The 26,897-nt window shown below is 33.9% G+C and overlaps 1 protein-coding gene across 2 annotated transcripts in view; it reads left to right on the plus strand.

The window, feature by feature from the left end:
* The first annotated feature begins 235 nt into the window (after window positions 1-235).
* Window positions 236-26,897, plus strand: part of CENPE (centromere protein E) — an 89,503-nt gene continuing 62,841 nt past the window's right edge. Inside the window, exons 1-15 of one of the 2 annotated variants that reach the window (XM_031943836.1) lie at window positions 236-658; window positions 3,882-3,973; window positions 7,921-8,010; window positions 8,167-8,285; window positions 9,766-9,885; window positions 10,248-10,329; window positions 10,514-10,581; window positions 10,671-10,736; window positions 12,327-12,378; window positions 16,856-16,943; window positions 17,375-17,504; window positions 19,349-19,468; window positions 22,917-23,075; window positions 24,194-24,341; window positions 25,767-25,852. In XM_031943836.1, coding sequence (XP_031799696.1) covers window positions 603-658; window positions 3,882-3,973; window positions 7,921-8,010; window positions 8,167-8,285; window positions 9,766-9,885; window positions 10,248-10,329; window positions 10,514-10,581; window positions 10,671-10,736; window positions 12,327-12,378; window positions 16,856-16,943; window positions 17,375-17,504; window positions 19,349-19,468; window positions 22,917-23,075; window positions 24,194-24,341; window positions 25,767-25,852 — 1,476 coding nt within the window. In that variant the 5' untranslated portion in view covers window positions 236-602. The remainder of the gene's footprint in view (window positions 659-3,881; window positions 3,974-7,920; window positions 8,011-8,166; window positions 8,286-9,765; window positions 9,886-10,247; window positions 10,330-10,513; window positions 10,582-10,670; window positions 10,737-12,326; window positions 12,379-16,855; window positions 16,944-17,374; window positions 17,505-19,348; window positions 19,469-22,916; window positions 23,076-24,193; window positions 24,342-25,766; window positions 25,853-26,897) is intronic. The other variant, XM_031943837.1, reaches the window with a different exon arrangement.

The following is a 26,897-nucleotide window of genomic DNA, read 5'->3' on the forward strand; positions in this document are numbered from 1 at the left end:
ATCTTGGGGAGGGGTTGGAGGGAGGGAGGGGAAAAATCGGAACAGAAGTGAGTGCAAGGGATAATGTTGTGAAAAACTACCCTGGCATGGGTTCTGTCAATAAAAAGTTATTAAATAAATAAATAAATAAAAGACTTCCATGAGTCCCAGAAGGAAGGTACAGAAAAAAAAAAATCCAAGGTTAGCCCGTTTTAAATAATAATCCATTGATTCTATGTCTCCTAGAAAACAAAAGGACTCTGGGTCTTAATCGGTGACGTAACCGGTTTAGGGCTCTGTGCCCGTAAAGCTCAGCTCCGTTCGCCTCCGCCGCAGAGAGAGCGCTGACCATTCAGTCCCCTGACCTGTCACACCTGCCCAGCTGGATGCTCAGCAGTCACTCCAGGATCTTTAAAACTCTGGCTCCCTCCCAGCTCCGGGTGAAAATGAGCTCTCCCTCTCCTAGCTCCACCCCCACCGACCTCTGAAATGGATCGGCCCTAGCAGTTCCCGTGACGTCACGCCGCTCCAGGGCCAATCAGACGAGCCGTCGGGGATATTTCAAACGGGTTGGCGGCTGTTGGTTCTGGTCGATTCAATCCTGACTTCTGGCACCGTGGACCATGGCGGAGGAAAGCGCTGTCAAGGTCTGCGTGCGAGTCCGGCCTCTCATTAGGAGGTGAGCCCGCTAAAGAGCTAGGTTTTCAGAGCAGCGTAGCGGTCGGGGCCTGGGCCTGGGCCGGGCCCGGGCCCGGGCCGGAGACAGACTCGGGGGCTGGACCCCTACACTTTCCTGTTGCTGTTCTAGCTCGGGGGGTGGGGAGGGGTGGGGAAGGGGGCTCTGAGTTTTCAGTTCTAACTTAGTGGTCCGAAAGTATGCTGCTCGTGGTTCTCCTGCAGTGTGCTCGGGTGAATGAGTATTAAAACTCACTCTTTTCCGCCCTGCCTGCAGCTGTGAGGGAGACCCCTCCTTTCCTCCACGCCCTGAGACGGACACCTATGTAGATGTGTTATATCACAGGCAAAAAAAATCTGCCTCCTGGTTTTCTTCCTATTCCACTTTATTGCTAGTTCCTTCTCTATAATGTTCTCTCCAGTTACCTTGAATACAGGGTACCGTGTTGTATCTCCAGCTCTTAGCACTCATAGTAAACACATAATTAATTCTTGTCGACTTAGTGGTTGTGTGGAAAGACTAGAAGCAGGGAGATCAATTAAGATCTAAGGCTAGGGGTCCTCAGACTTTTTAAATAGGGGGCCAGTTCACTGTCCCTCAGACTGTCGGAGGGCAGGACTATAGTAAAAACAGAAACTTTGTTTTGTGGGCCTTTAAATAAAGAAACTTCATAGCCCTGGGTGAGGGGGAGAAATGTCCTCAGCTGCAGCATCTGGCCCGCGGGCTGTAGTTTAAGGAGTTTAGGCCATGAGGTAGAGTGGATAGGACAAGAGACAGGAAGACCTAGATTCAGATCAGGTGTGAACTTGGGAAAAATCACTTGACATCTGTCTCCCTCAGCTTACTCATCTGTAAAAGGGCAATGATTACAAATATTATTTCATTTTATCCTTGTACACACTTTGGGACGTCCCAAAGTGGTTATAAGGATAAAATGAAATAATATTTGTAAAGTGCTTAGCAAACCCTTAAAAGCACTATAAAAAGAAAGAAGAAAAGAGCCAAAAATAAACTAGTGGCAAAGATGTGAAAACATTTGGTCATTCCTTAGGTGTAGTGAGTTGAGACAGAAACCCAAATTTTTTTTTTTTTTTTTAAATTTAGATGGCTAAGATGGAATAGGAAAGTTTTTAAAAGCATTGGATTTTAGAATGAATCAAATGGTAATTTCTCTATCAAAGCTCATTCTGTTTTTTTCTATGCAGTTCTTTTCCTGGAAGGGATTAAATAGAGTTCACTCCCTCCTGTCCACAACATGATTAGGAGACAGAATATGTATGCTGGGGTCGGGATGGGAGGATATTCTTCATGACAACTTTTGCTGCAGTCGCCCAAGTTAGGATTGTTACAGTAGTCCTGAGGGTCCCATGCCATCTCAAAAACAGAAAGCTTGGAAGCCCCCCTGAATCTTTCCCTTTAACAAAGAATAGTTTGAGCAAAAAGTAACTGAAACTATTTAAGCTTTTCCATACTCGGTGTCATAGCATCATAGGCCTAGAGCATGAGGGAAAAGGCAAAGTGGTAAGTGTTGTCTGGTAATGAGTGAAGAGTAGGACTACCTGCTCCACAATGCATCTTGAGGAAAGTGGAATGCAACTCATCTTTCTGTATCCCTATTGGTTGATCACACATCCCTTGGTGTGATACCATGACCCCTTCCCAATTTTGGAGACTCCCCCATTAGTCTAATCTGTCCTCTCAACCTGTGGCTGAATCTCCTTAACAAAATGTTTGCAAAATTCATATATTGTCTGCTTGGATGGGAAGAAGATAATCCGCTCCAAATATATAGATATATTTTGGATGAATATAATTGGATAGATATTTGCCTTCTTTTTTTACCCATGAATATTATTTACCCATAATTTTTGCCCATTGATCGTCAGTAGCCATGCAAACCCATGCATTCATTCTGTAAGCAATATTAAGTACCTACCATGTGCTATATGCCACAATAAGTGCTAACACAAAGGCAAAAATAAATAGTCCCTTCCTTAAAGAGCTTATAATCACAGAGAAAATAGTCATAGGTACTATACAATTTCTGTTGTACCAGCCTTTCACGTTGGTGCTGTGATTAATATCTGTAATCAGAGAGACTGGATTAAAATTCAGTGCCTATGGGACCTTAAACAAGTCATTTGATTTCTCAGCTTAAGCTTTATTGTGAGTAATTCAAATGGATTAGATTAGATGGCCTTTAAGCTCTTTTCCAGTTGTAAAGATGTGACCTTTTCTATTTAAAAATGATTATCACTGATTTCACTCATCTCCCAATCTTCTCTGTAGCATAAGATTTTTCAGAAGGAGTGTGGTATATTCAGAAAAGTCTGGTAGCTAGCATCTGTGAACTGATAGGGCAAAAAGAGAATAAGACCAGGAGAGCAATATGCACTATTACTGCAGTAATATAAACAAAAACACTTGGCTTCCCAACTTACTTTAGTTACAGTAAACTGTCTTGGTCCCAGCGAAAAGAGGAAGAAACACAGTAAGGAAAGGCTCTAGACTTTCATGTTCTAGACCTATATCATTATATGACACTGAAAATGGAAAAACTGATATACTCTCAGTTGCTTTTTGCTCAAATGATCCTTTGTTACAGGGAAGGATTCAGGGGGGCTATATATTAAAAAATGATTCTGGTGTTATCTGAAGAAATAAACCATATTTATTAATAAAGGAAAGAAGAGTAGGAACCAAGCTCAACACTTCCTGCTTATAGGACTATAGGTATTGTTATTGGACACCTCTGAACCTCGTATTTCTCATTTGGAAAAATAGAGGTAACGCCGATCCTACATACTTCATAGGGTTCATAGAATATTAGGATGCTTGATCACGATCACATCAGTAAGATTAACTTATCATCATCATCTCCCCTCCCCTCCCATTTTATAAACAAAAAAAAAAACAGATAAATAGGAATCTAGGGTCCTGACTCCAAATGCATTATTTTGTCCACTGAACTGAACTCGCTTTTCCAAAGTCCTGGGAGGGGGCAATGAAAAGATACAATGATAGAGCATCAGCCCTGGAATTGGGAGAACCTGAGTTCAAAGGCAACCCCAGACCTTTGACAATTAATAGCTGTGTGACACTTAATTCTGATTGCCTAACTCTGATTACCTCACAAGGAAAAAAAAGTCCTTTGTAAACCTTAACTCACTCTGTAAATATTAATAAAGATGAAAATTATTATATTAAATGGGGAATTTTTTTTTAGAGAACAAGATCTTGGAGATGCTACACAGCTTTACTGGAAAACTGAAAATAGACTCATTTCTCAAATCGATGGAACAAAATCCTTTAGTTTTGGTAAGATTTTTAAGCAATTTCTAAGGATTTATCATGGCTTTAAAATTTTAAACTTTGAAATGTGACAATATGTGAGTACAAATAGGTTATAGTTCACTGGAATAAAGCAAATATATAAATGTTTTTCCTCCTGGTATGACTTGGTTGCAAGCTTAAGAGGTGGGTAACAACCTTTGATTTAAATACTTGTATACTATTGTTGTTGTTCTGTGAGTAAAACTTACATTTAACCTCTTGTCTATCATTTGACTTTTCTATTTTAGTATCCATTCTTTTTTTTTTTAATAATAGCTTTTGATTTTTCAAAATACATGCAAATTTAGTTTTCAATATTCACCCTTGCAAAACCTTATAGTCCATATTTTTCTCCCTCCTTTCCCTCTCCCCCACCCCTAACAGCAAGCAATCCAATATTGGTTAAACATGTGCAATCCTTCTAAACATATTTACACATTTTTTATGCTGCACAAGAAAAATCAGATCAAAAAGGTGAAAATACTATGTTGTGATCCACATTCAGGCTTCATAATCTTTCTGGATACAGTTGGTTCTCTCTGTCACAAATCTATTGGAATATTTATCATTCATTCTTTTAAATACTTCTGGAGAAAGGAATTAAATTGGGCTGATCCCTATTGTCTACTGCCATTCCACTCATCTAACTCAGTTGGGGCTTTCAAGGAAGATTGCTTGCACTGATTACCAGAGAGCTCTGAGTTGCCATGATGATCTTTCCTCATTTCTAATTCTTGTTGACTTATTTGCTCCATTTGACATTGTTAAACCACCGTCCTGTGTATTTTACTATCTCTGGATTTTGATGACATCACTTAGTCACCCTCTATATCATCTCTCTTTGTAACCTCACCAGCTCCTGTACTGTCTCTTCTGTGCAGATGATTCCAAGATAGACATGTCTAGGCTTATCTTTCCCTGGACCTCTAGTCCCTGATTACCAATTGCTTCTGGACATTTCAACTGAACAGACATCTGATAAAACTCAACATATCCAAAACTGTACTCAATGTCTTTTCCCTAAATTTTCAACCTTTTCCAAGCTTCCCTATTTCTCTTGAAGGTATCGCCTCTTCCTTCTCTCCCAAGTTTATAAATTTGACAATATGCTGGACTCCTAACTTGCTCCTCTCTACGTCTTCCCAATATATATAATAGGTTGCCACAATTCTATCTTCACAACATCTCTTACATCCTTATACCATGCCTGGTACATAATAAGTGTTTAATAAATATAGCTTATCAATTGAGAATCAATAAAAGAAGGAAAGAGACAGAGTTGTGTGAACCATGGAGAGGATAGAAAGAAAACTTAAAATGGATGTCCTCATTTAAGAAGTAAAATCTTCTCCAGAGTAAGGAAACTTCAGAATATCCACTGGAGAGTATAATAGCCATGAATAAAATATTATAGAATGATTAATGCGTCCTGCCTTTTAGAGCCCTCAAGCTGGGATGGCAAAACATACTGTGCTTTTTAGAGCCCCCATGCTGGGGTGATTAAAATATTGAGTCTTGCTTTCTAGAGCTCCCAAGTTGGGGTTGATAAAACTTACTATGCTTTCTAGAGCCCGCACTCTGGGGTGTTGTGTGCTTTCTAGGGCCCCCATGCTGAGATGGTTAAAACATACCATTTTAGTGGAGAAGTGATGAGGCAAGACTCCCAAGGCTGGTTAAAATATGGAGTCCATTTATTCCAAATTCTTTCGCCCTTATATATCCTCATACACTTGTATAACCAAAGCAACACTGCTCATGCGCTAAGTATATACTGCACACATGGGACCACATAAACAGCTTTCTATTGTATGTCAACATAGGTTGTCATCGCTCCCTGACTTCTCAGGAAAACTGAGAGTCCTTAGGGGAGATGGAGAGCCAAACTAGACATTATTAGCAGATTCCCTCTGGGCTGAAGGGTCTTATACCTCATCCAGAGTCCCCCACTATCTGTGGCCCTCTACAGATGATAGATTTATAACTGAAAGAGCCCTTAGAAGTTTTCTAGTCCATATAAAGCCCAGAGAAATAGTAAATGGCAAAAGTAGATTTAGTAAAACCTGAGATTTTTCCATTTTCCATTCAGGAAAAACCTGGTATCTTCCCTTTCACTCAGATATCTCATAAAAATAATTTTTCCATATTTTCAAAATTGTGTTTTCATTTTTATGAGTTTCTTTTTGTGTACTTGGTATCATCCAGGCTACTTCTTTTGTCTTTATATTTTTAAATGCTCTTTGAACTTATTCTGACAGCATATCTGACACTGAACTGTTAGGGTTCAAATATGTTCCCTGGAATTAATATTAAAATCAGACCCATATGGAAACACTGGCAAATTTGCTTGACTGTCCATCTGTTGATTTTATTTAGGAATTCTCAGGGGGGCTTTGTTGGATTTTACACCAAGATTTCCGTACACCAAGTTTTTGTTTTTACTTTACAAAAGCTGAGATTTCCAGTGCCAGCAAAGCACTTTGAACATAGTTAAATCGGCTTTTTTTTTTTTTTTAAACATAGGTCAGTGGTGTGATAGCATTATTTATTTCACTTAAGGCACAGTAAAATTCAAGTGTAACAATTGCAATTCAGATTGTATAAATATCATTCAAAAAACCTAGTGTGGTTGGTTATTTTCTTTTCCAACTTATTTTCCAGATGAGTAAACTGAAGCAAACCAGGTTAAGTCCCTTGCTCGGAATAACACATTTAATTTATATCAGACCAAAGTTGAACTCAACTCTTCCTGACTCTAGAGCTGTCACTCTTATCTACTGTACCATCTTGTTGTCCGTGTGTAGTTTAATGGTTCTTTCTATATCAAGTTTGATTCCACTACCTCATATTAAAGTTGCAAATCAAGGACAGTATTTATATAACTAAACAAGTCAAGGATGATAATAATTACAACAGCTAATATTTACATAGACCTTACTATATGTTAGGCACCATGCTAAGTGCTTTACAGTTATTTTATTAAATCTTCACAATAATCTAGGATTTAAGTGCTATTTATTTTACAATTGAAGAGACCAAGGCAGACAGACATTAATGACTTGCCCAGATTTCAACAGCTAGTATCTGAGGCTGATTTTGAGCTCAAGTTTTCCTGACTCCGGGCCCAGAGCTTCATCCACTGTGCCACCCAGATCCATTTATAGGGTAAAATCATGACCAATCATTAACCAAACCCTCCCTAACTTTAGGATCATATAAAGGTGTGATGCAACTTATAGAAGATCCAGACATTTGCAAAACTGTTAGAATTATTTGAATCTATAATATTACTGGACTATTGTCTGGCATGTAACGGGTGCTTAATAAGTGTTTATTAAATTGAATTTTATTATAGTCTGTTGGCACTGTGTGTAATGGAAAAGAGGAATGGATTTGAAATAGCAGAACATCAGTTTGATTCCTGGTTCTGCCTCGTAATACCTTTATGATCTTGGGCAAATCATTCTCCTCCTCTGTAACATGAGCATGTAGACTTAAGATCCAACATTCCTCCAGTTCCTATGTCTTTGAACCTGTGGTATTGTTTTAGCTGTGATGTTAAAATATTTGATTCTACTTTTAAGCCTTTAGTTTTCTATGTTTTCAGCCATCATATAACATTGCAAGCTGGGAGTATTAAATACACTTGTGGGGGGGGGGGGGGGGGGGGGCCCAAGTGTAACCTGAACAGAATTAAGATATAATACAAAATTTATAATTTAAAAATATTTTAATATTTTTAAATATTTTAAATTATTTAAAAAACAAAATAGATAATATTTCATTGTAACTAAATCAACACGAGACCTACAGGAATCCTTATGTATGGTTTAGTGGCCTCTATTTCTTTTTGAGTTTGACATTGATTTTGTTGTAAACACTGTTGACTTACAGGGTAGCATCTATTCAATTAACTCTTACTTACTTCTCTTTAGATCGTGTGTTTCATTCCAATGAAACTACAGAAAAGGTATATGAAGAAATAGCAGTACCAATTATATGTTCTGCCATACAGGGCTACAATGGTAAGGTTTTAGTATATGCTGTCTAAACTTTGTGATTGCTTTTGATTATTTAATAATTATTTCTCAAGTTTTCTCAATTATTTCTCAAGTTTCAATAATTATTTCTCTTATTTTAAACCTTGGACATTTAGTTGAGGGTTTTGTTCCTTTTCCCAGGTACAATATTTGCATATGGACAGACTGCCTCAGGAAAAACCTATACAATGATGGGTTCAGCAGATGGTTTAGGTGTAATCCCCAAAGCAGTTAATGATATTTTCAAAAAGATTAAGGAGGTAAGTTACTTAGCTAAATTAGCAACAGATGAAGGATATAGATAGTATTAACAGAATAATAATCATCCCTCTTTATTAAACACAAAAACCATATCATAGTTTATTTCAGTTATAGCTTATCATCATTGCTGCCCTAGAATAGAAAGAGCACAGATTCACATTTTGTTTCTTCCCTGTCCTTTCCTATCTGTCTACTTGACTACACTCCTTACCATTACCTGAATAAATTCCAACAAACTCCCACTTTTCAGTGGCAAAAATAAATATGAACTTCTAATTTTCCTCTGGTGACCATTAGCTATAAAAGAGCTAAATATCAGACAACAAAAGCAGGTCTAGAAGATGAGTTTACTGAGTTAAACAAGATGGTGTGATTTGTTCAAGATCTCACAGATGGTAAATGTCTGAGGGCTGATTGGAACTCGGGTCTTCCTGACTTCTGGCTGTATAATATCATATTTCATGGCAGTAGATTTATGAAGAAAAGAATTTGCAGATTGTGATTTGACTCCATTTCTGAAATCATATTGCAATTACAAGCGTAGGTTAGCTACAGATCAACAAAAACATTCTGTGAGAATCAATTGGCTGTATGGAATTTGTAAAATTTATACTACATTTGTATGGGGGGGGTGCATACTTTGTTTTTTTGGATAGCTAGTTATTAAACATTTACTAGTACATTATTCCAAGAAGCCAAGCTTGTTATAAGTTGTGAAGTCTGTTAGCCAATAATTAAAACATGGGATATGGGTAATAATTTGATTTATTACAAGAGAAAGGCACATGCATGTAAAAACTCCTCATGCTAAGGAATTCAACCCCACAGACAGAGCTCAGGATATTTTGAGGGAACAACAAAAGGAAACATCTCAGACAGATAATCCCTTCCCAAACGGGAGTGACATGGGAAAGTAAATGAGCAGCATGAAGGAAAAAGAACTAATTCCATCCCAAAGAAAAGGAGAAAGGTAGAGAAAAGAGAGAGAAACTTGAATAAATAAGATGGTAAAAGTAGTCCTTTAGAACTGCCAAGCTATGAAAATATGATGGTGTGCCTATCTACAAAGGTTTCAATTACATAGCTTATCAGTAGCTTGACTTGGCTGCAATAGCCCTGAGAATTTAGAGTTCAATACAAAAGATCACTGTTAAGTTACTTCATCTCTGGAAAATAGGGCAACTCAAGAAAACAAGTTCAGGAAGCCCCTTAACAAATACTACATAGATATGCATCATAGAAATGACCATTAGTTGATTGTGCAGCTATTTACCTAGGGTTTAAATCTTTGAATTTGTTTTATTCCCTTTTAAATAAAGTCATAAATGTAATGTTTCTATAATATTTAAAGTTTTTGAGCATGTACCCTATAGTCTTTTATAGAAAATTGCCTATAATCCTTATGAACAGTCAGTATTTAGAGTCTCTTGCCTAAATGCTTTCTGATAGCATTTTCTTAACATTTTTTCCCCCTTTTAGATTCCTGAAAGAGAATTTCTATTACGTGTGTCCTACATGGAAATTTACAATGAAACCATAACAGATTTACTTTGTGACACCAGGAAAATGAAACCTTTAGAAATTCGGGAAGATTTCAATGTAAGTGAAAGTTGGAATTATATTTTTCACCCTTTAACATTTAACTTTACTTTATATGTCACTATTTTTTTGTCCCTCTAAAAAAGCAGTCCTTAAAAATATATGAAGTACATTTACATGAGAGCATCGTATTTGGATATATAGCTTTATATATTTGGCGAAGTTTGGATCATAGTTTGGCATAATAATTTCATTTTTCTCATCTATTCCATCATTTTAAAATGTAATGTTTACTTTCTATTTCAGTGAATTTAACATGGGTTCTGTAATCATGTGCTTATTTTTTTACCTTTTTTTTTTTTACCTTGAAAAACTTCAATGTTACACTTCTCAAATTTCCTTCTATCTTAAACTTGTTATAGAGAAATGTGTATGTAGCTGATCTTACAGAAGAAGTGGTCTCCACACCAGAACTGGCTCTGCAGTGGATCAAGAAAGGAGAGAGTAAGACTTCTTACTATATTAAAAAATAAATAAATAAAATAAGGAAAAAATTAAGGAAATTAAGCTCTTTACAATATATTTATTTTAATAAATTCAGTGCCTTATACAAGTTTTTAAATTGAATAAATTTAGTGTGGTATTTCTGATTTCACTACTTTAAGTTGAAATATGACTCATTTTGCAGGAAACAGACACTATGGGAAAACAAAAATGAATCAGAGAAGTAGTCGTTCCCATACAATTTTCAGAATGGTAGGTAGTCTTTTCTTTTTTATTTTTTTTTTTTTAATTTTCCAATTAAGACTACTTTTATTTTCTTACAAGTTGCCTTTTCTACCTAGATATTGGAAAGTAGAGAAAAGGGTGACCCTTCTAACTGTGATGGAGCTGTCATGGTGTCTCATTTGGTAAGTCTTACTTAAGAACAATTTCTTCCATACAAAGCAAAACAATAGAATTAAATTATTTCTGAAACAATTCTTTTCATTATAAATGTAACTAAAAATTTTTTAAAGGTGACTTTGTATATGAACTTATTGTAGCAGTAACATTTGAATTATCATTTCATTTCATTAACATTAAATATTCAATACCTTGATCACCTATGCATTCATATCTTTGTTATTTTGTCTTTGAGTTCCCCTTTAACTCACAAATATGGTTGAGAAGGGATAGCACCTTAAGCTCTTATCAATTGACATCTTATGAAAATTAATTGATTCACCAGCTCATAAAATGGAATGCAGAATAAGTTGAATAGACTAGTGGAGGTAAACAGTAGAAAGAAAAATGGATGGATGCTAAAAACAGATGTCACCTTCCCACCTTTACCTGGGTCTGAGTCTGACCACCCCAAATCCATGCTGTAGTTCCTTGTGGATTTTTGAGGTTTCTTCAGAAACATCATAGTTGAGAGAAGTTGATCTTAGCTATAATTTTTTCATATAAATTTCACTAAAAGAATGATTTGTAAGCACATAGGGATGCTATAGGGATAGTACATAGGGAAGTACCCCTTCCCCCAATACCCCAATGAATTTTCTTATGCAAAGATTTCAATTCCCATCTTTCTAATCATTTGGTTTTATAATCATCCTTAACACCCACATTCTGCATATCCCCATATCCAATCAAATGCTAAATTTTGTCAATTTTACCTCCATAAATATATGGATTTTGAATAATGCAAATTAGAGGTAGCCAGCGATGTAATAGAGTGAGTGCTGGGCTTGGAGTTGAGAAAATTTGAATTCAAATCCAGTCTTATACAAGATGCATATGACCTGAGGCAAGTCATAATTTATTTATAGATATATTTTATTCTCATTTGTAAATGGTAAGCTCAAGGTTAAGGATCATTTCTAGTTTATCCTTGTCTCCATAGCCATAGATGCTCAAATATTGAGATTGAACTGAATTGGACAGAAAGGTTAAGATTACCTAGTATAACCTCCTATGCAGTAGTAAGATTTATTTCTGTAGCATTAATGACAGATAATATAACCTCTGTTTAAACCCCTTTGGCAGTTCATTACTCCACAGAACAAATGATTATTGAGATTCTTCTCTGTTTTCTCCACATGCTAGCCTCTCATCTTAAATTGATTATTGGGTATTTTGTGTGTGTTTGTTTCTCTTTATTATCCCTTTAAACATTTGCTTCTGTCCTTTCTCTTTATCCCCAGGGAAATCCCTTTCCCTAAGGGAGTAGGTATCTATCTACTCCTAGAACTTTTAACTACTGAATTAATGGGGGTTCAAATAAGGCACATATGTATATGTTTTGGTAATTGTGGGAAAAGGGAGCCTAAGCCAGGAGACCCAGTTTTCCTGACCTTACCTGGGCTTTAAATTACTTGTCCAGAAGAAAATAGCATAAAGAGAGAAAGATACTGTAGAAATAAGTTGATGGAATGTCTTTTCTTTTTTTGTGTGTTTAAAATATTTTTAACTTTTTTCAAAATTCAATTTTTTTTTTTTTTACATTGAATTTGCAGAATCTGGTTGATCTTGCAGGCAGTGAAAGAGCTAGTCAGACAGGAGCTGAAGGTAAAAAAAAAATCCTTGAAATATTTTTGAATTATGTTTTTTATCCTGTTTCTTCATGTTCTCTAAGGCAATGGTATCAAAATGAAATAGAAATAGGGACCATTAAACTCTACATAATTATCCATAACAATCCCTATGGGCCACATATTCACTTAGAAAACCATATTTTAATAGTATCTATGTTCTTAGAATGTTTTTATTTTATTAAATATTTGCCGATTATATTTTAGTCTGGTTCAAACTGTTCTTGAAAGTGACGTAGGCCATAATGAGGACCACAAGTTTGACACCCCTGTTTTAAAGTTATATTCTTTCTTGTATGAATTCTGGCAGCAAGATATGATTTCTTCTCAAAGATCATATCAAAATTCTTTTAAGAAGACACTGTCAGAATCATCATGATGCTACAATGAAGCATTAGAATTGAACTTCTACAGAAACCTATTCTCATTCATTATTGTGTCATGGAGGTGGGGACTATATATTTGAAAAGGCAAATCTTAAACTCTTGCAGGCTCTACCATCATGGAAAGGTATAGTAGGATGTTTCTGACCCCAGAATGAGCCTGTTCTCTAAGGACCAAGCTAACTGTGGAGAGACTTGTCACTAGCAAGCACAACCACATCAATCCATGAAACAAAGGGTGGAGGAAAAATAACTTTTGATCCTATGTAAATTTTTTTTCATTCACTGTGATGTTGGAAATAGGTAGAAAGAAGCTTAGAATGATACTGTTGTCAAACTACCTATAAATATTGACTCTGAGTACACTTAAGATGGATATCTATAAGTGACCAATAAGAGGATAGACTACTGAAGAAACTGAACCATCTCCATGTTGATATTCTCAAAATTAAAAACCAAAAAAAAGGAAGTTACAACTAATTGAAAGAATAGCTCACATGTTGTCCTTGAAAAGACAAAGAAGATGACAAATTGGTTTCATCTTGTACCTGAAACAGTAATTGTCTCATTAAGTACTTGCTTAACTCATCTTGTAGACTTTATATTGAACATGAACAAAACCACCATGAAAATGATTAATACTTCTGCAGCAATATTAATAAAGATGAATAATAATATTAGCTATCACTTACAAATGTTATTTGATCCTGAGATAACAAATCTGGTCTTCATTTTACAACTATGGAAACTGAAGAAGCAGAGGTTAAGTGACTTGCCCAAAATCGCACAGATAGTGTCTAAGATCAGACTTGAGCTTGGGCCTTCCTAACATCAGGTCCAACTCTCTAGCCACTGTGACACCCAGCTATCTCATTAGGCACCAAGAACATTTGATATTCTTGCCAGTTAAAGATATATGGCAACAATTAGCAACCTCCACATAAAATACAAAGTTATTTGTGAAACAATTTAGTCGAAGGTGGTAGAAGATTATAGCATTGCCTTATTTCAATCAAAAGCAGTGCAGAAAAAAGTTTCTATGAAAAACTTATTGTATAATCCATTTGAGCCACATCAGCTTTAAAAAAAATTTGTAAATCAAAACTGGCCCAACTTTAATATCAAGTTAAAAGTCAAGATATAGGCTAGGAATGAAGTCAGCATGAATCACTGTAAGTCTTCTTGGTTTACCTTTTGACAACCATAAAATAATACCATAGGACAAGTCCTGGCACAAAGGAACTATCAAGGTTTTATGGTTACAAAATATTGGAAGATGAGGGGATGTCCATCAATTGAAGAATGGCTGAACAAGCAGTGTTATATGAGTGTAATGGGATAATATTATACAAGAGAAATAATGAAAAGGTAGATTTTAGAAAAACATGTACAAACTGATGCAAAGCAAAATGAGCAGAACCAGGATAAGTTTATATACAGTATCAGCAATATTGTGTGATGAGCAATTGTAATTGACTCAGCTCTTTTCAGTAAGATAGTTAGCATTGCTATCCATAACCAGATAAAAAACTTATGGGACTCTGAATACAGATCAAAGCATTTTTTTTTTCTATTTTCTTCCCCCATTTTTATCTGCTTTTTTCACAACTGTGATTAATATAAAAATATTTTATATAATAAAAGCACTATAATAAAATGCAAAACTGGAACACAAAATCTTGTAAAAAATTAATGTTAAAAAATTTTGGCATGCAGCTGGGGGAAAAATAATAAAAATAATCTGGAAAAATGATTAAACAAAAACTATCATATCTATTGTAGTGCTAGGGATGTCCAAAAGAAAAACTCAGAAGACAATGAAATCAAAGCAAGTACATGCAGAGCCTTTGCATGTAGGAGGTACAAAAACTCTTTAAAATTAAAATTGGCCAAGTAGAAGCCAATGATAGTAGGAGACCATCCAGAAACAAATCAAAAGAATGAGGGGGAAATAGAAGAAAATGAGTAATATTTCAACAACAGACCTTGAAAATAGCTCAAGGAGAAATAGTCTAATCTATTGGACTACTTGAAATTCATGATCAAATAAAGAGCCTAATCATATTTCAATAAATTAACAAGGAAAACTATCTATCCTAAAAGGGGAGGGGAGTGTAAAATAGAAGTGTAAATTTTCTACTAATCACCTGAAAAAGATGAAAACTATCAGAAATATTATGGCCAAATTCTAGAGTTCTTAGGTCAAGGAGAAAATGTTATAAGCATCTAGAAAGAAACAATTCAAATACCATGGAGTCAAGTCTTGTAACACAATTTAGGAGCTTCAATTTTAAAGGATCAGAGCACTTGGAATGTGATATTTGGAAAGATAAAGGAGCTGGGATTACAACCAAGAATAACCCACCTAGTATATTTCTTGAAGGGGAGAAAGTGTTTTTTCAATGACATAGATGATGAAAAGACCAAAGCTAAATAAAAAATGTGGCTTTCAAAGACTGAATCATAAAAAAAGATAAACAGGAAAGAGAAATCGGGTTAAACTGTTTATATACATAGATGGAAAGATAATACTTGTAACTCCTAAGAAGGAATTATTCCTTCCTAGGAAAGAATATACATACACAGGGTAGAGGGATGAGTTTGACTATGACAGGATGGTTTAAAAAAAAAAAAAAAAAGATTAAGGAGAAGAGAAATAAACTGGGAGAAAAGGGGGAGATAAAATGAGATATATTCTCATTAAAAAGGGCAAAAAGAGACAGCTAGTTGGTATAGTAGATAGAGCACGAGCCCTGACATCAGGAGTTCAAATCTGGCCTCAGACACTGAACACTTTGTGTTCAGTCACTTAATCCTAATTGCCTCAGCAAAAAAGGGGGAGGGGGAGCAAAAAGAGGAACTTTTACAAGGGGAAACAAAGATGTGAGGATGGTAGCAGGTAATTCTTCAACCTTACTCTCACATCAATAAAATGAAGAGCAAAGTAGATCAGTAAATTGAATATGCAACTAAGTTAATTAGAAAAAGAATAAATTAAGATTTTCCAATTAAGCACCAAATTAGAAATCTTGAAAATGGAAGGGGAGATTAATAAAACTGAAATAAAACCATTGAACTAATAAATAAAACTAAGAGCTGATTTCATGAGGGGCAAGATATGTGTGTGAGGAATGGGGGAATAGACAAACCTTTGGTTAAGAAATTAAATTACCAGTATCAAAAAAGAAAAGGATGAATTCACCAATGAAAAGGAAATTTTTTTAAAAAATTATTATATCTGTATTGTATATATTATATCAATTATTAGGAGCTACTTTGCCAAATTTTATGCCAATAACAATCTAAGTGACCTGGATGAATTTTTACAAAAATATAAATTGAGCAGATTAACAGAAGAGAAAATAGAATATGTAAATGAACCTGTCAGAAAAATAATGTAAACAAGCAGGACCAGGTGAACTTATGGGTTAAATCTACCCAACATTAAGAAACAGTATTATATAAACTATTTGGGAAAATAGGTAAAAGAACAACCCTTGCAAATTTCTTTTACAACACAAATATGAATTTGATATCTACACTGGGAAGAGCAAAAACATAGAAATAAAAATATAGATCACTTATAGATCGATATAAAAATTTTAAATAAAGCACCATCAAGGAGGTTATAATATGTCACAAAGTTCATATACTATGACCAAGTGGGATTATATAAGGAATACAGGGCTGTTTCAATATTAGGAAAAGTACGAGCATAATAGAGCATATCAATAAAACCATCAAAAACATATGATTATCTAAATAGATTCAGAAAAAGCTTTTGACAAAATATAATACTCATTCCTATTAAAAAGCATAAGAATAAATGGAGTTTTCTTTAAAATGACTATCAACAAGTATTATTTGTAATGGGAATAAGCCATTATTAACCATAATGATTCCCCATAAGATCTGGAGTGAAGTAAGGGTGCCACTATAGCTAATCAAAAAATTTTGGTTTCATACTATGTTTTCCTATTATTGGATAGATGAATAAATTAGCTTACTCAAAATTGACATTTATTTTAATATATACATGTAGATGTATATTATTTTTTTTTCTAATTGCAGGTGTTCGACTTAAAGAAGGCTGCAATATTAATAGGAGTTTGTTCATATTGGGACAAGTGATCAAGAAACTTAGTGATGGACAAGCTGGGTAAAATTATATCATTTCATATATTCCACTTATTAGGTTATACAGTAGTAATAATTTTGGCCTACTTATTTTGCTTGATGGAGATTAATAAAGACAGATTGCTTACTTAATTGTGTGATATGTGATATAATATTGTAAAGATAAAAGATGGTTAAATATAAATATTATACGGTTCCCGTTAATGCTTAAGAAACAATCTTTACAGGGCAGATAGGTGGCACAGTAAATAGAGCACCAGCCCTAAAGTCAGGAGGACCTGAGTTCAAATCTGCCCTCAGATACTTAATACTTCCTAACTGTGTGAACCTGGGCAAGTCACTTAGCCCCAATTGCAAAAGAAAGAAAGAAAAAATATTTTAATAAATGCCCTTTCATTGAATTTCATATAAATTATTAATTTTTTTCTTCCTCACCCCATTTCTCATTGCAAGAGGTTTCATAAACTATCGAGACAGCAAATTGACTCGAATTCTTCAGAATTCTTTGGGAGGAAATGCAAAAACTCTTATTATCTGCACTATTACTCCTGTATCTTTTGATGAAACACTTAGTACTCTGCAAGTAAGTAGATTTTTTTTTTATTGGGTTTTATTTTTTACTTTGTAAAAAGCAAAATTACTACTGGAAGTTATTTTTAGGGGGAAAAAAAGATTATCAAGATTAAGCAGTTCAGTTCAGAAAACATTTATTAAGCTCCTACTATGTAACAGGCACTATGCTCATCACTAAGGATACAAAGTCTCTGCCTTCAGGGAGCTCAGAATCTAACACACAAAAGAAGAAGGCAAAGAGTGAGGGATGGGCAGGCAGATGACTAAGTGTAAGTAGCATGTTGGTATTGTGTTCTGAGCTACGAGAGTTGATTTCATTCTTAGAGTAAAAATTTGATGTCAAGTTTACATGCTTTTCATTCAATATTGTTCAAGTGCTATGGGATTCTCTACTGTATACTAGATGTGACCACATGGAATACAAAGATTTATAAGAGATAGAATCTGGTATCTAGTGGAGAATGTAAGGCATTTCCTTTTCTAGTACAGAATATAAGGTATGTTCAAAAAACTAGAAAGTTATGTGATAAGTGGACATATGAGCATATAAAAAGTAATATATATATTGAAGAAGGAAAAAACAGGATCTGCTGGGATAGGAAATCTCTTCTGATAATGCAGTGTATTATATATATAGAATATATAAATAGACCAGTTTGTTTAGAGCTCAGAGTATATGTATATGGTACAGGGGAATCAAAGGAAAAGAGAGATAAGAAAGGTAGGTATAAGACTAGTGAGTACCCTGAATGACAGCAGAAGAGAAAAGGAGCTATCCAGAGAAAAGATTGGAGATTGTCATGGAAGCCAAGGAAACAGAAAGGTTTCTTTGGCTAGGAGTGTTACAGATAATAGAGAGGTTGTGGAGTATGCCTACTGGGGGAAAAGGCATCATTGACAGTTTCAGTAGAAGTGAGGGTGGGGCAATAATCATGTTTCAGAGAATGTATGGTAAGGAATTGAAAACTAAGAAACTGAAGTAGGGGAGGGTAAAAAGGAATGAAGCTATATGATAATAATCAAGAGGAAGGTAAGGCTTAAGTAATTCACTTAAATGATTTTATGGTTATATCACATGCAGAATAAATGTGAAGGTTTGCTAGGATTCTGCCTATTTGTGGCAGTATTTATGAATGTTTAATGGATACCAAAATGAAATGACTCTGGTGATGGTATATCAGTAAAAATCCTTTTCAATACATATTTTTCACATCATTGATTGTCAAAAGCTATTGTTACCACTTTGAGTGCTGGGGAAATTATCATAAAATTCATCTCACATTGCCAGCAAGCTTTTGGTACCTGAATGTACCACATGCCTCCTGCGTGGAGATATAATAGGAGTGGGAAAGGAAAGGAAGGTTTTGGATTTGAGATGTAGTTGTTGGTTTTTGGCAACCAATTCAATGTGCAGAGGGAAGGAAGAATCAAAGATGATTCTGAGGCAGTCAAGAGAATTAGCCTGATTAAAGGGACTAGTTTGGAGAGTATAATCATGTACATTTGATCATCACAACTGCTAAAATCAAGTAACTTAGCATTTCATTTTTAATGATTGTGTGCCTCGTGTTGATTATTTGTTACATTTCTACTAATATTTGGTTTATTTAGAGTTCCTATGTTTATATGCAGCAGTGATTATTTCTAGGATGAGACCTAACATACTTTTGTAACAGTATAAGGTCAGTTGTACATCTTTTCATACTCATCTTGAAATTAACATTTTACTTTCTAGAAAATTATTGTCAACTGATAGAGGTTATAGTTTCAGGACTGAATTGATCAAGATATATAGATATGATTATTATTAAAAGTTACTGTTTACAAAGGTACTGTTCTTTTTTTCCTAATCAGTTTGCCAGCACTGCTAAATATATGAAAAATACACCTCATGTTAATGAAGTATTGGATGATGAAGCTCTCTTGAAAAGATACCGGAAGGAAATAATAGATTTGAAAAAGCAACTAGAGGAGGTAAGTACGAACCACATAGAATATAAATTGAGTGATGATTTGTCCAAGTATAGAAAGATGCTTGATCCAGAATGAAAATAATGAAATAAACTTTAAAAATGAATCGATAAACTAAATTTACAACAAAGTATTAGATATATTGCCTTTGAGGATTTTTTCCCCAAGAGATACAATTTTGAAATTTTGGTTTTTTTTTTTTCATTTGCAAAATGCCTGATCTAAGATATTTTAATCTTAGAAAATATGGAATGATACAGAGGAAATTGGTAGTAATTATAGAAAGTGTTCCTGAAATAATAGTATCTTTTCACTGGACTTTAGTGTGTTGTGTTTTGTTTTTTTAATCTCTTCCTCTACTGATAATTATGATATATAATAATATATATGATTTTATCATAAACACTTTGTTTCATTAATATATTCAACATTCACTCATTTAAAAAATGCTTTAAGTACCAACTATATTAAGTGCTTCTGAAGAGGAAAAAGTAGGAATAATACATGATTGCTGCCTTAACAGAGTTTATTGTCTAATGGGGAATAAAATGCCAACAAAGATATCATTAATGTTGAGGACACAATTAGTTTATAGTTGTTAAACAAAACCCTAAACAAAATATCATATGAAGTCTGAGTGGAGAAAGTCCTATGCCGTAATATGAGAATTGAGAAATACTTCCTGGGATATATGATACTTGAATAGGGATATTCCAGCTTTATGGAACTCTGAGCAAAAACTTAGAAGCCAAAAGGCGTCTCTTAAGAACAGAAAAGTTCCCCAATTTAGCTGGAGCATAGATTATCTGGCAATGAGGATAGTCTTTATAAAACTGAGAAGGTAAACTGATGTGAGATGTAAAAGATCATTAAAAGAATTTAAACTTCACTAAGGAGACCAAAGGGCAGCTAGATACAGTGTATAGATTGCTGGGCATGTAGTCAATCAGATTCGTATTCTTGATTTCAAATCCAGCTTCAGACACTTAACTAGCTTTGTGATCCAGGGCAAGTCACACAAGCCCTGTTTGCCTCATTTCCTCCTTTGTAAAAAATGAGCTAGAGAAGACAATGGCAAATCACTCCAGTGTCTTTGCTAAGAAAGTCCGAAATGGAATCAGAAAGAGTTGGACACTATTGAACCAATTGAACAACAATAAAAAGTAGGTAAAAAGGAGCAGTCACTAGTGATTTTCGAGAAGTTACCAAGCATTCATTGAACTAGCATTTATTAAGTACTTGCCAAGTTTACATTTCTCTGTCATTGTCATAAATAGGTTTATTACCAAGAAAGAATATGCCAAAAAATGGTATAAAAGACAAATTAGAGGAGGACAAAATGAATCCTGGAAAATATTTTAAGAGTCTATTGCAATAGATTGGGTAGATAGCTCCAAAAAGACCTATAGCAATTGGGGTAATTGGGTTGTGAATTAGAGGGAAAACTGATAGACCACCCCACTGTGTGGTCATGGGTAGCTCTTCAGTGTCAAGAAATCCACAGTAAGGCCCTCAGTACCTTTGGTGAATTTCTGTGAAAAATGGATGGGAAGACATAAACAAGAGTCACTTCAGAAGAGAAGTCTCAGATGGATTTTTATTGGACTGAATATTTTTTTATCAGTGAGGTCACAAATCTATTGACTTATCTTTTTGTCTAATGAATTGAACCAAACCCAAAGATTTTCCTGGATGCAATTCCTTACCCCTCCTTGCAAGCCAACCATTGTATAGTCTTACACAGTGGTTCTCAAACTTTTGTTTTCAGTATCTTTATACTATTAAAAATTATCGAGGATCTCTCCAAAGAGTTTTTGTTTATCTAGATTATATTTATAGACATTTACCATATTGGAAATAAAAACTATTTTTGAATTTGTAGACCCTCTAAAAGGATTTCAGAGACCTCAGGATTCTCTAGACCATACTTTGAGAACCACTGGTCTAACATGAGAGAGCAACATTTTGACAAGAATGCTCAAAGTCCAGATTACTAGATCTATACCTACCTTGTTCTCAAATCTTCATTAAGATTTTTAAAATCATTAGTCAGACCATGAATATATCTTGTTGCTCATCCATATGCTGTGTGCACATGCACACACACACACATAAAAATTAGCTAGAAAAGCCTTCAAAAATTTCCTAGTTATTGTTCATTAAAATAGGATACACTTAAACTCACATTTGTGAATCCAATTTTACTTATGACTGAGAACATTTTACATATATATGAGAACAGCTCATATATTATCAGAATTCTTTTAGCAAACGTTCATGGTAGAATGCTCCTAATCCTTCTTTGACCCACTTGTGTACTCCTATCACTGTGCTATAAAGAACTGGGCTATTCTTTTGTATTCATCCTGATTATAGACATTTGCTTTCTATTATATATATATATATATTTTTTTTTTAATCTGAGTTTTAAAATTTTTCTCACTGAAGTCACCAAGTAGTGTGACCTCTTCTGCTCATCAACATGATTTTTGTTTAAATTGAAAATTTTATTCTTGAAATTTTCCAAATCTATTGATTGGTCTGACTTTCATGGAAAACTTTAAACTATTTGTTTCCATTTCTCGTTTCATCTATTGCTTTGTTTTTAGAAGAAAAAGAATGCCAATAGATATCCTTATCATTGAAGTCAGATTTATGATCTGTTTCCAAAATTATTTCATCTAATTTCATTTCTGGCCAGGTAATTATAGTGTAATCCACTCACAATATTTTGTTTCTCTTTTGTTTATTCTCACCCATTTGCTCTCCATGTTTCTTGCCTTGGATTTCTAAATTTTCTTACATCAATGTGTCTTATTGAGATAATGCATTACTCTACTACTTTTTTTTTTTCCTTTTTAGATAAGGTATACCTTTCAAGAACTTGATTGTAGGCAAATGTCCTATCCCAATAAAACTCAGTGATATTGAGGTAGAATTTCCATCCTTTAAGATAACTTTCAGCCTAGATGTTTATATTTTTTGAATTTTGCATATAAATATGACACCATAGGTTTTGTTGTTGTTGTTGGATCCTGTGATGTTCATTGTTAATTACTCATCCTCTCTGTTGATCTTCCAGTGTTATACCTATAAATACTCTACAATCTACAATTACTATGCCTCTATTCCTAGTTGCCTGTTGTTTGTATCCTAGAAGTTCTCATTCATCAAAATCGCTTAAATTATATTCTCTTTTTACCCAGACATGTTAGGTAACTATTAGTTATTCATGGCACTGGTATTTTGAGGGAAAATGTGTTTATTTTTACTAAATTCTTTAGAAAATTATTTTATAATTTTTATTGTATTTGAAGCACTGAAATATGTAAAATATATTCTTGTTTATATGTAAACTCTCATCCTTCTTAATTACTTTTTAGTCTTTCAAATGTAGTCTTGCTAAAAATTATAACCATCAAAATTATAATGTAAAATAAATATTTTTCAGGTTTCTTCAGAGACTCGTGTCCAAGCAATGGAGAAAGATCAATTAGCTCAACTTTTGGAAGAGAAAGACTTGCTTCAAAAAGTACAAAATGACAAGATTCAGAATTTAACACAGATGTTGGTGACCTCTTCTTCCATCACATTACAGCAGGACCTGAAGGTAAAATTGAAATAATTATTGCATGTTATTATATAATCTTTATGTTATGTTGTATCAGTATTCCATACTGATTTAATTATATTATTTTAGTGCAATTATGTTGACATAAATATATTAGTTTTCTAATATAATGTTTAGGACACATTTTATAGTAATATACTTATATTTATTTATTAAAATTTATTAAATTGCATAATTCATATCATATAGGTATATAATCATGAGTTAAATATATAAGTATGTTCACCATTTGTATAGAGAGAATACAAGAATATATAAATACATATTATGTAATATTGAATAAAATATACAATCCTACTTTCATGTGAAATTTTCTGGGTACATAAAAAGTATCTGTAGAGTATATTCAAGCAGCTCAGAATACTATTTCCTTTTCTTTTCTGGTCCAGATCTGGGAAGTTCAGGGACATGTTTGTGGTCATCCAATAATTATCTCAGAGGCAGAAGCTAGACATCTTACTCCAACACCATCCCTCAATACTCTCTCAGAGGGTGCTTGTCAAATTGGCTCTAACTAGATTAAAATGTACTGGGAAATGTTTAACTAAACAGAAATAAAAATACAACCTTCAAAATGTTAATTTGTCCATTTCTAAGTCAATATGCTACTCTCAAGGTTCAATGTTTTCTTCTAATGTGACATTGGGATAAAAAAAAATACTCAAATTATTACTCCTTCTGTCATAGATTTGTGTAGCACTTGGATAAAAACAATGTGCATGACTCCTAAACACATTACCTTGTCCTTCTCTCAACTTGTACCCCTGCTTATGCCCCAAAGTGTTTTCTTAACATATACAGGGCCGTTTTGACTAAAGTACTGGAAATTTGTTGCCAATTTTCTGGTACAATAAGCATAGCTAAGAATAATTCAAATTTATCTTGTTTCAATTGACATAGTTAAATGGCAGTTCCATCAAACATTAAGAAAATGATCATTGCAAAAACATTTAGGGGAAAAAAGCTCATCTCATTCAGAATATCACTATTGATTTTAAAGTGCTGAGTTTTGCTTATTGAAATCAGAATAATAAAACTGCTTATAAAAGTTGAAAGCATTCTCTTTGTCCTGCACTTTATCTCTGTCTGCAATTTAGGCCAAAAGAAAACGAAGAGTTACTTGGTGCCCTGGCAAAATGAATAAAATGAAAGATATTGGCTACATAGATGACTTTGATACAACAAAAGCCATTGTGCCCATGTCAATCAAGCCTACTATACCTTCCATAGTTGAAACTGATGAATGTAAGTAATATTGGTGAAACAACTTTGTTTGTGCTGTCATTCTAATTATATCAGAACTTTTTCAAAAACCAATTCAAATATACATTATATCAGTTCAGTACAGTGTTATGTACTTCATTAAGCAATATTGCTTTGTAATGAGAATCATGGTAGGATATTATGACATAACCAAAGGAACAAATGAAATTTTAAATGACAAGTAATTTGAAGCATAAATCTGGATTCTGGTTAAGCCTTATCTCAATACCAACAAAATTATTGCTATTTTGACAAGCAAAACAAGGATTTAAAACTAAGTATAATCAGTAAGGGTAGAGTTGCTTCTAGTTCTGTCTCCAGAATGTCCTCACCATATGTGCTTGCCATCAACCTCTATACATTTGAAATTAGTATTGCTGACATTTACATTGTGCTCTCTGTTATGTCATTTGTTCTTCTCAGTAATCCATATGGTAAGTACAGTTCAGTCACACTGAACAAGTGTGTTCACAAGTCTGACATGTGAGACTGACAAGAGTCTGACATGGTTTCAAACCCAGATCATCTGCTTGTCTCCACGTCCTTGACTCTTTACACCATAATGTCTCTCAATGACCACCTATTAATTAACACATTTCATTGAAACACTCATATGTACATCATGTTATCTGGGATTTCAAAATTAGTTTTTTCTATATGTTGATATACTTTTGACTCTCCTGGAGATCCACCACTTCACGTTAAATAAGGTTCTTAGTCATTCCAGGTGATGGAAGAAAGACTTGAAAGGTAAATTTTCAGAGATGACTGGCAAATTAGGCACAAGTCCAAAGTTTTAACATTATGATTTAAATTGAAAATTAAGCTACATATATTTTCAAATGTGGAAATTTTATATTTAAATTATAAAAATGCTTAGCATAATAAAATAACTGGATAGTAAGAACATAAGACACAAATGGAATTTGTCTTTTACTCTAGTTCAAAGAGCCCCAATTAATTAGCATAAAAATCTAAAAGCTAACCATCACCAATATTTTCATCCCTTCCTTTCTGCTCATAGAAATTTATAAGACAGATACTGAATAAAGTAAGGAAATAACGTATGCATAGAAGGTGCAGAAAATTGACAAAATTAATTGTTCAGTAGTTATTTTAGATGCCTTCTTGCCATCACATCACATAGAAATCATTATCTACCTTCTCTAACATACTTTCCTTCTGAATCCAACCCCTCCCATATTCATTTGAAAGATTCTATTGAATTATTTCCCTAAGATATGAGGGGGTTGATTCAGTCAGTGTTAAAGTTGTAAGAGGCATAGTTTGATTTGCTATCTAAAGTCATAATTATGTCGTATAATCCTGGGTCATCTTGAAGATGATTTGGAAAAAGAAACTATTAGAGATTTTTCATGTGGGAACTTTTTCTTTCTCTAATTTTAGCTTTATGTTCAGAATTTGATGTTTTCAGTAATACTCTTGAAACAATATCTGAATCGGAATGGAATCCAGCAACAAAGCTAAATCAGGTAAATTAAATAATATGAACAACAGCTTTATATTACTGTATTGTATTGTTTTATAAGCATATTATTGGCATGTGATTTCAAAAATCCAGCTTCTAATTAATTATTGATTATAATTTTGTTATTTGACAACCAAATCAAAGCCAATTAAATTCAGCAAGGGTAGAACTGCATGTAGACCTGTCACCTAGTGGTTCTTTAGTTTGCAAAGACCATGTGATATACTAGTTAAGCTCCCTAATTATATATCTCCCCTTCTGTCCCTTTTCTCAATTATTTCCCCTCCTCCCAAAAAAAAGGACTTTTGCTAATTAAATCTATTATCCCTGGCTTGCTATTAAGTGTAATCATTTTGACCTTTGGAAGGATTTTCAATTCTAAATCTAGAAATAGACCATTCTTTCTTGATCTATATAACACTTTTTTGAATATTCTTTACTATCAGTAACTTGGTGTAACATAGTAAATAAAGGAAAATTCTTTATTATAAGTAATGTAGATTACAGAAAGTTTTTTCTGAATTTTTGTTTTCTTGTTTGAATTTGTAAAATGTACTCATTCTAATAATAGCATGAATATATTGCCTTAAGGTTTATTAAAAAGTGCTTTATAGATAGTCTCATTTGATATTCACAAAAACTTTGTGAAGTTGGTGCTATTATTATTCTTATTTTACAGACAAGGATACTGAGGCTTATAGGTTAAATAATTTGTCTATTGCAACTTAGCCAGTAAGTTTCTGAGATAGGATTTGAACTCTCGTCTTCCTTATTAAATGTCTGGCAGTCTATCCACCATCACATGTAGCTGCTTCCATTTTTTATTACAAATGTACCTGGAAGATTGTTATAAAATTAGCTTTATTATGTTATAAATGTTAGCTTATCATCAGTTCTTCATTATTGATTGCAGTTCAAACTTGTTTGAATATGTGATCAGAATTTTATGGTAAGAAAATTAGGTTCTGCCATATGCTAGTTCATTGTAAAATAACAATTCCTTAGTAGCATTTTATGTAATCTAAGTTAGGCAGTGAAAGTAATGTAAA

The sequence above is a fragment of the Sarcophilus harrisii genome, chromosome 6 (assembly GCF_902635505.1).
Source record: "Sarcophilus harrisii chromosome 6, mSarHar1.11, whole genome shotgun sequence".
In the NCBI taxonomy this organism is placed as follows: domain Eukaryota; kingdom Metazoa; phylum Chordata; class Mammalia; order Dasyuromorphia; family Dasyuridae; genus Sarcophilus; species Sarcophilus harrisii.